The sequence below is a fragment of the Megalops cyprinoides genome, chromosome 3 (genome assembly GCF_013368585.1).
Source record: "Megalops cyprinoides isolate fMegCyp1 chromosome 3, fMegCyp1.pri, whole genome shotgun sequence".
In the NCBI taxonomy this organism is placed as follows: Eukaryota; Metazoa; Chordata; class Actinopteri; order Elopiformes; family Megalopidae; genus Megalops; species Megalops cyprinoides.
In genome coordinates this window covers 28196235-28206159 of record NC_050585.1, presented here as the reverse complement: position 1 = coordinate 28206159, position 9925 = coordinate 28196235, and the positions used below count along the sequence as shown (strand labels likewise).

The 9925-nt window shown below is 44.2% G+C and overlaps 1 protein-coding gene across 2 annotated transcripts in view; it reads left to right on the top strand.

Annotated features, from left to right (window-relative positions):
• The first annotated feature begins 486 nt into the window (after nucleotides 1–486).
• LOC118775457 (dystrophin-related protein 2-like) overlaps nucleotides 487–9925 on the top strand; it is a 33414-nt gene continuing 23975 nt past the window's right edge. The window contains exons 1-2 of one of the 2 annotated variants that reach the window (XM_036525392.1): nucleotides 487–692; nucleotides 7324–7480. In XM_036525392.1, coding sequence (XP_036381285.1) covers nucleotides 646–692; nucleotides 7324–7480 — 204 coding nt within the window. In that variant the 5' untranslated portion in view covers nucleotides 487–645. The remainder of the gene's footprint in view (nucleotides 693–7323; nucleotides 7481–9925) is intronic. The other variant, XM_036525391.1, reaches the window with a different exon arrangement.

The window sequence follows — 9925 nt, the reverse complement described above, 5'->3', positions numbered from 1 at the left end:
GGGAAAGTGTGCTCAGAGTGCTGAGCTCCCTGCGCTGGGAAATCCAGCCGCACGCCACCCATTAGGAGCAGAGTCTCTCATGCCCCTCCATATGGTGCCTGTCTGCCTGACTGTCCATATGGCGTGAGTGACACGATTTGGGCTCTGTGGCTTGTCTTTATGAGCGAGTCACTGAGCGGATGCAGAGAACCAATGTAATCATGGTGGTGAGGAAACGAGTCTGAGGGATCGGGGAGGGGGGGTCGCGGGACTGAAAGTCACCAGCGGCTCATTGACCGGGAATAAGAGGTGTCGCGACCCCGATAAAGCACTCAATCACCAAGCTTGGCCCTGGATGATTGCGCGTACTGTATGTGCAGGCGTGGGCTGAATGCTTGAGAGTTCAGATTTCTAACAAGGAACCCCTTCATTTTTTTTTTTTTTTTCCTGCAAGGACAGACCGTGATGCGTCTTCCTGATTTTTGTTAGATTGACCGTTCTGACTAGGGCACATGCCTGTGTGTGTTTGTGTGTCTTTGGGTAGCTCCGGGCCGGCCCCTGTGGCCGAGATGTCACTGTGTGCCGAGGCAGCAGACGGACGAGCCTGAAGGGCAGGAATCGGGCACAGAGGGCATCGAGCAGGGTAGGCAGCACGGAGAGGGAGACATGAACCTGTGCTGGAGCGAAATCAAGCGCAAGTCCCAAAACATCAGGTAAGAGGCACCCTAGTACATGTAAACCTCTGGCTTAACAAAAATATGATACAATATGCATATCTAAAGAATAGATCTAGGAATTCACTTCGATGCAATGCCATATGATTAAACACATTTTTATACAATGCGATGCAACACAACTTTAAATTATTCTGTGCTTTTAAAGAAATGTAGAACATCTAAGAGCTAGTTTACTATATGGCGTCAAAATGATGCTCAGTGTTCAAGGTGTGTCATTTATTATAGAGAGCAGGATTATTGCAAGTGCTGTAATTTCATCCAAATTGCTGTGTTAATATGAATAAAAGTATAATAATAAAAAATCAATGGTATGGATGGATTCTCACTTGCAACATAGATGCAGCTGTATTGTTGCTTTTGTATCAATGCATCAAAACAAATCAGTGTATTGTGACACTGAGGGTGGGCACTATTCAGATACGTGACTGAATGCTTGAATTTTGTGGGCTTGAGACCAAGGCAGGACAGTGTATGTTCAAGAACGTAATCTCATTTGCCTCTAGTAATGACATAAGACCTCTGAATGTAAACCTTGGTAAAGATCATCCACTTTTTTGCCACCCATCTTCTTGCCTCCATAACCACAGTAGCTGCCTCATTAAACAAGGCGACTGAGCTCGTCCAGAATCCTGTTGTGTCTGCATTGTTCTGATTCAGCAGGCATTCTGTTTGCCCAGTTGTCTTCAGTTACTGAGATTACCTCACTGAATGGCAGGAAACTACTGTGAAATTCCAGGATTTTTTAAGGCAGTGCCCTGGGAGGAAAATGTAACAGGATCACTCTGAAAGCCTTCCTTGGCAGCTAGGTCTGGAGAGTGTGCTGATGTTAGCTGGCCGAGGGGGGAATCTGGGAGCGAGTGGACCGGATCGTGTTTTGACCGGAGTGGATATGAGTGGGGTTTATATCCCCGCTGGAGATTTATCGGATCATGACTCAATAATAGGATGTGGGGAGGGAGTGCTCCAAATCCCCTCCACTCATGATATCCATGAAGAACACAGTATGTGCGGTGTGAAATGTGCTGTTGAGGGTAACAGGCGCTCTCTGGCTCTCCTGAGCAATGGGCATGAGCTCAGCCCTGCAGAATCCCTTGCATGGTGTCACCGCATTTGCAGAGGAACGGCATGGACCCCCCTTCCTCTTGCAGCAACCAAAAGCAGAGCCCGTACGGGAGGTTCTGGAAGCATTCCTCCAGGATACCCTCTTCTCTGGTGCACCGGCAAACTCCTGGGAGAACGCCCGCCGGAGGCTTCCGAGAGGAGGGGAATTCCAGGAATGCTGTGGGGCCGGCGTTCCTGGCGCGGGTCTCTCCTTCGTGAAGGAGGGATTGCTGGGATTCCTGCTCCGCCCACACCGGCCAGCTGCGCGGGGGCCACCGGCCTCTGAGGCTCCCTCTGTTGTCTACACAAAGCGCCATTCTCTCCCTGGTGTAAGGACAGTCGGGCGGGGCAGATTGCTGGAAAGAGGTGGGGTTGTTTGCCGTGCCAGATCACGGAGCATTCTGTGCAGAGGTGTGGAGCAGGCTGCGAGGGCCACGGCATGCTTTTCAAGGCACAAGAGATGTCCTGGGGTTTGCTGGAGATGGCATTAAGTGATGTGATTTATCCCCAGGGTTCACCTAAAATGCTGGCCGTGGTGTTTACTTGGAACATCTCCCACACAGCCTTGCAAACAATAAAGGTTATTTTGGCTTTGCTGGCTGTCCTTGAAATGAAAGCTTACATTTGTTTTGCGCTCTGTGAGTGATCACAGACCATCTCCAGGCTGAATTTCCAGGAGAGATGCCTTTTGAGCAGGGCTGTATTGTGACCTGTGTGACATTTTGTAATCATTAGTTTTCCCCATGTATGAAGTCTCACATGACCTTTGAGGGACTGTAAGAACCTCTTTTTTCTTTTAGTTGTATTAGATCAGATAATCAGCTCATTTTGTCAGTCATCATCTGCACAGACTTTTGAAGCGGTCTAGAGAGCAAGACTCCAGTGAAAATAATGGAAAGGACATGTCCCCAACGCCTTTAGGAGCACAAGTTATCTCCTAGCACAGTTTTTATTTTGCTGGGGCTGGCAAACAACTTTAATTTTCAGAGACTAATGAAGGAACAATTCAGCAGGGAATTATAAGAACATGAATAATTTAATAACTTTCTCTGCTCTGTGGAGGGAAGAATTAAACTGAATGGAGTCAATTGCAACTACAGGATAGATCCATCAGAAATGCAGAAACATGGCACCCAAAAAATAGCCTCACCATTAAAAAGTCATTTATTATTCAAGGATGCTGTCTTAATCTTATTATATGTGAGATGCTGCTTTGAATCAACAAAGTGAAAGAACTTGGAGAGAAACGATATTTCACTCTGAAATATTCATCCAATGTGATATTCAAAAGTAAAGGGCATCTCTGGCACTGGTCAAAATATTAGTCACCGCAGGATGCATGTGTGTGTGCATGCTTGTGTGTGTGTGTGCAAACTGGTATGCGTGCATATGTTGTGTGTATGTGTGTATGTGCATGCGTGTGCGTGTGCGCTCCTGAACCTGCATGTACATGTGAGCGTATATGCGTGTGTGAGCAGGTCGTGAGAACGGGTGAATCTGGGTTAATGCACAAGGTGCGCCACTCAAGCAGAATGAGAGCTGCTGCGTCGCCCGCACGGAACATCTCGGCTCCCGGCCTTCCCAGCAGGCTGCGGTGACACTCCACACTATGTTTAACCTGTGCTAATGTGTACCATAAATATTTTGTTTGGTTTTTTGTTTTAATTTCATACTGCTGTTTTCACAAATTCTTTTATCTTTTCTGATTGTAAACTTCTTATTTCTGCTGTCTGTAATCTATTAATATCCTGTGTAATCTGTTGACTGTTATTACCTATAATTAGTATAATAATAGTAATACTAATACTAATACCAATACCAATACTAATACTACTACTACTACTACTACTACCACTAATACTGACAATAATAATTGTAATCTCCATCAGCAATGTCATAATTACCTGGTTGTGTATATTGCCTTCTGTGCATCGCTCTATTGCAGTCATTTGCTTGACAGGAATTGAAGGCATTGAACCGCGAGAGAATGTTATAGAGCGCCAGAAGGCATCCTTTTAAAAAAGTCATAAAAAATTAGCAATAAGCACAGCTTATTTCTTCCTCATTAATTAACTGCTGAACCTTGACGTGACCTCTGCTGAATCTTCTAGTATTTAATTTGCAGAAAATGCATGTGAATTTTGACTGTGGGTATTTGGATTGAGGTGGTGGAAGTGGGGAAGAGCTTGTGGATGAGTGCAGTAAATGTTCAGTCTGATCGAATGGAAATTACTGCTAGACTACCTTACACTGTGTGTGTTGGAGAGAAGAGTTTTTTGGTGCAGCTCTCTAGCGTTGGCTGCTGTGTTCTGCTGTTTGTCTGTGGCTGATCATTGTCGTTGAGCTTTTCCATTGCTGGATCTCTGCAGAGGTCGTTGTGATGGCCGGCCAGACTACAGGCTCCATTCATCTGCCTAGACATAGCGGGTCTTGTGACTGTGGAGGTCCGGCTCTGTTCGAGGACAGTCCCCAAGGCAGTGTCCAAGTACACATGCACACACACACACACACACACACACACACACACATGCTAACAACCACCCCTCTCCCCCAGCATCAACCAAGCAAATTCTCCTTGTTTCTCGTCTGCCGCTGGCATCTGCCATCTCGGATCAACAGACTGCACCCATAAAAATCTCTAATTAATCCTAGTGCATTCACTGCAATGAAATATGTGTGCACCACTTTGGAGACTGTGCTTTTGCCAGCCAAGCCTTAAGTTCCAGTTGGCAGCTCTGTTGTTTGGTAGGGATTGCATTATCCAAGCAGTGGATTTGCCTTTGGCTTTTTCCTGCGCTGTAAAATGGAATTTATGGGTTTAATGGCTGGCTCTGTTTGATTTGTGAATCTCTAAGTGTCATAGTTAAACCACACTCAGTGAATGAGTGATGGACAGCCTCACTGAAAGGTTGCAGAGGGTGAGAGGAATCTCAGAGCAGCTACATCCTTGCATGAAGTTTATTGTTGATAGATCTTCCATCAGCTATGAGGTTTGTATTGTGTGTCTTTGACATGGAAAGTGATGAATCTATTATTTTAGTGATTAATGGATCAAACCTTCCAGAAGAGTGACAGCAGCCAGGAGGTGGATGCTGTTCTGTGGATGAGGGCCACCTATATCCATTTTGAATTATCTGGTCTTTCCCGGCTTTGCTCATTGCAAATAAGCAACTGTAATTTCTTCATCAAGATGGAGAAAATCGAAAAAGCCAATGAGATGTCCCAACTCTCAAGCCCACTACAGCACAAAGCAATTAATCTTCAATTAATCATCTCATCTAGCACAGCTGGCTTGGCAAAACAGCTGTTCCCTCAACGGTCTTGTCTTCCCAGAGTCACCTGACCACAGTGCTGATGTTGCCTGCCTTCACCCACAAGGTATGCCTGCGCCCACCATTCATCCAGTGTTAGTCGGAGCTGTTGGTGCAGTTTGGAGGCAGGGGAGGAGCATCCCCGTATCGTAACGTTTCTTGATGTATGGAGGGAATCAGTGCTGCTTCGCTGCCACTGACTGTGGGTGGCCCCTGTGTGGGTAGCAGGGTTGTTCTGGATGGAGGATGGATGGCGGTGTACGTGTGTCTTGTCACGCTCCGGCTCTGCCAGTTGCACTAGCAAAGATGACCTCCGCAGGGCCCATGCAGGCCCGCTCGCTGCAGGACCATGAGTGGGAGTGGGCAGGGCAAGTGGAGCTGACTGCGTACGTCAGACTCCTGTGTGGAGACTGGCCAGGGGCGCACTGCCACTCGAAAATGGACAGCAGTCATGTCCTGGCAGGAGAAAATCTGCATGAGGAAAAACTGGGCTGACAGCATATGGAATGAGAAATGTTATATAATTGTGGATATTGGCATTACTTTGCCGTTTAGGATTTCAGTGTAGTGTTTCGGGATACCAACCAGTAATGGTGTCGTATCTGCGCTTTTATTCATTTATCCATCGCAAATTAGAGGACTGTGTAATGGGGAGTCCCCTGGGTCACCCACTCAAGGAGTGAGGTTTTTAAATAAAATGCCAATCTGCTGAATTCTTTATTGGGTTTAATAATGTAAAGGAGCCGTCTTTAGTAAACGCTCTCTCTCTCCCCAAGGCTGCAGTTCTAGTGTCTGGTTGCTTATAGTCCAATATACGACACAGAACATTCCTTCTTCCTCTTTGTGCCTCAGTCCTGTTCCAATATCACTTGGCAAGGGTTTAACATGGTATCCTAGAAGAGAAATAAGTGGTAGATGAGACACAGAGATTACTAGTGTAATTCATACCGCAGGTCATTTTCACACGTCAGATCTCTTCTGTCTCCAACTGTGATGGTGATGGAGTTCCCCTGATTACCTGAACCAGCTGAGAGTGAGCTGAGGAGTTGAGGAAAAACCCTAAGGTGATCTGAATCTTGCTGGGTTTCTACTTATCTGTAGATAGATATACATTAAATGTGAGAATCCGTTCATATGGCTAATACATGACAGCACAGTCTGTCTCCTATACCACCTTGTGTTATACATTTCAATGTCCAGCCTTCACTCCCATCTCTCTCTCTCTCTGTCTCTCATACATACACGTGCACACACACACATGACATATTCATTGCAGAAGGAAAACCAAATACGATTATCATTGCTATAGCCCCGAATATTTTCGCCCTGAAAAAGGAGGTGTTTATGGCAAAAAAGCATACAGACTGTGTAACAGAGTGGAACTTGACTGGCAGCGTCCGAAGGTGTGATAATATTTATTTATTATAAAGGTACATATAACCTCCCCAACCTACCGATGCCGAACTCCCTTTAAAAAAAAAAGACAAGCAGGCAAACTTGACTTAGCTTCTGATCTTTTCAATAGCTAGAAATGCCCCTGGTTACAATACTTTAGATTCATGTTGTTTGGTGATTTTATATTGTAAATCTTTAAATAGTTCTCAGGTACCAGCTGACTTCCACTCATTGTCCCATTTGTGGTAACTGAAAACCTGGGACTGTAAATCCATACAAGCTGTGGTTTGACTTCAGGCCATTTTAAATTAAGAATACAGCTGAAGAATTTTGAAATCGGAGTGAACTATTGTTTCAGGCCAATTGAACTGCCAATCAGACAAACCTTGAATTTAGATGAGAAATGCCTACTGTGTGCTGATTGAGTAGGTGAATCACCCGTTGCTTTAATTGTTCAGCCTTTATGCATACACTATCTCACTTTAGAGCATAGTTGTCACCAGATGTATTGTCAGGCCTGACACTGGGCTTATACGTGTGGCTAGTACATGATACATGTACATAGTTGCACATGTTGCATGTTTCTTACATGGAATTTCATCAGTGTTTTACTGTTTATTGTTTCTTTTGAGAGGATGGCTCTTTTGTGGGTGTGTTGCTTTGTTCATTTGTACTTACATGTCAGGCTGCATATATTTCTGTGTAGATGCTCAATTACACAGCTATGGCTAACACCTCTTGCCCAGTGAGGAGTGATGAAAGAGGGAAGAGAATGACTGGGCTGTGCTGCATTTCCACAGGGCGAGGCTGGAAGCCTTCTCAGGCAACAGTGGGAAACTCCAGCTTTCCCTACAGGAGATCATTGATTGGCTGACGCTGAAGGATGAGGAGCTGTCAGAGCAACTACCCATAGGGGGCGATGTGGCCTCCGTCCAACAGCAGAGCGAGTTCCACCAGGTAAGCCTGCGGTGCTGTGAGTCTGACGGTTCCACCCAAGGACTGATATAGGATCAATTACACCAACCGTAAACTTAAATCTTAAACTGATCCAGGATGCACTGTCCATTTACTGTGTCTCATGGTCCTCCACAGCTGGATATTTGTAGTAACTGTAGCTATTAACAGACTGGATAAATGATTCATTGTGAGCAACAGATGAGAGCAATAGATTACATAAGCTTCAATTTTGAATATATTTTCATTTGGTTTGTAAGATTTTTACTATTATAGTATTTGTTAAAATAGTGTGGTTGTGTAATTACTAAAGTTTTTCACATTTACTGCATTAGGGCAGTCTTTAATATTACCTTAAGGGCATGCTCTGAGCATATCTAACAGGGCAACGTAGCATGATAATGTGCAATTATGAGGATGGAGTGATAATTATGACCCAGGTGTTGGAAATGTAGCAAATGCACCGAACAGTTATTAAGCCAAGCACACCACACAGAACTCTCCCTAGGACACTCTTTTATTATTCAAAGACAACTGGTGATTATTCAATTAATATCATGAAATGTTTCAATTAAAAGTGTAATCGACTGGAAGCTCTTTTTAGATGCATGTCTATTAGCAACTGATTAAGACCTTGAATAACTGCTAATTTGGCTCTGTCCAAGGAATGACTCCAATTAACAGATTGACACTGAAGTTGGAATGAAAAAAAAATCCCATGTGCCCTCAAGGACCTCAGTAACATAATAATAAAATTAATACTCATAAAGAACAGTCACCAAATAAAGAAAGTACTGTAGTTCTCTATCATATCTGAAGTCTCCAAGCAGAACTAAATGAAAAGCATGTTTTCATCTCTTGCATGACAGAGAAGATACACAATCACAGCATTGTGTGGTAGTTATTTGCCCTTAAGAATAACCTCTTATATGTATGAAATGTGGCAGATGCTGACTTACTCTCTCACCCTCTCTCGCTGTCTTTCTCTGTTGCACACACACACACACACACACACACACACACACACACACACACACGCTTATGTGCAGAATGCCATTTTTCCCCTTTTGTTCCAATCTTCCTCCTGTCAGTTTACACAGGGTCTCTGCGGAAGGCGCTGACAGCAGAGCTGTGCCCCTCCTTCCCCCCTCTCCTCTTCCTCTTCCACCCTTGAGTGTGGTGGTGTGAAATTGAGCTTTTAGAACTTGCCACTCAGGGATGTATGACTCTAACCTTGAACCCTGAGAGATGCTTTTGTGGGACATATTTATTGTGTGTTTTTTTTTTTCTGAAAGCATAGCTGTTATGTGTTCCAGAATTTTGATATTTTGCAATAACCTCAAAATATACATGAAATACCTTGGAAGTGACATGAACCACTCTAGCGCTCCTTTTCAGCACCCTATCCCTTCTTTCCAAGATGCATGCATTCCCATAGCTCCAGAACTTCTCAGGCAGAGAGAAGATGGAAATTGCCTTGGGTGTTCTGCGGAGACTCTGAGCATTTTATCAAATCTGAATTATTGATCTAAAGTGGGTTTAGTCTGTATGTGTGTTTGTGTGAGTCTATGTCCCTTTGAGTCCATGTGTGTACATGTTTCTGCGTCTGTGTACATGACACTCATTGTTTGTGTATGTATGTGTGAGTGAGCACAGACATTTGCATGTCTGTGTGAGAGAGAGTGTGTGTGTGTGTGTGTGTGTGCGTGCATTCACATGTGTGAGCGTGCATGTGTGTACATGTTTGTGTATACTTGGCTATCCATACAGTGGACATGAAGGAGGATTGCATGAGAGTATAGTTGTGTGTGTTAAATGGTTTTGAGGCATAGTGTGCTCTATAATGGGATCTCATGGGTCCCAGTAAATAAATCGGGACCAATTATGTGCAAGGTGGTCAATGAGAATAGTTCCTCTAGATGTTACGCACATGCATAATTCACCTAAATATTCTCTATCATCTCCATTTTTTTCATTTGTTTGTACTGGGGAACAGACTTCCAGCGTGAGAGTAGTTCAAGTGAAAGCAAGTCTCAGCAGAAAGAAGCTTTAACCCTCTCTTGTTAAACTCATCCTGTGGCCTTGTCATGGGAAATCACCAAGCAATCAAATCGGGAGCTGCTGCTTGAGTAAAAAAAAGAATACCTTTTTTGCATATGGCTCCATTTACCAAATCGCCCAGGCTTCTGAATTTGCCTAGAAGAAACAGACTGTAATTGCAAATGATTTGTGGGAGTCATGTGTTTTAATGGGCACTGAGAGCCTCTAACAGGTGTGCTCTGTGGCAACAGATAATTTTGCCGGTTTGTACTACAGGAGATTTCAAATAAATTGTAGTCTTTTCATGTAAGAGGATTGGGCCACGATGACTGGGGGGATTTAATTCCACAGTATATTAAGAGTCGCTTCCTAAGATAATGTGAAACGCTGTGCCCTGTGAGTGAACAA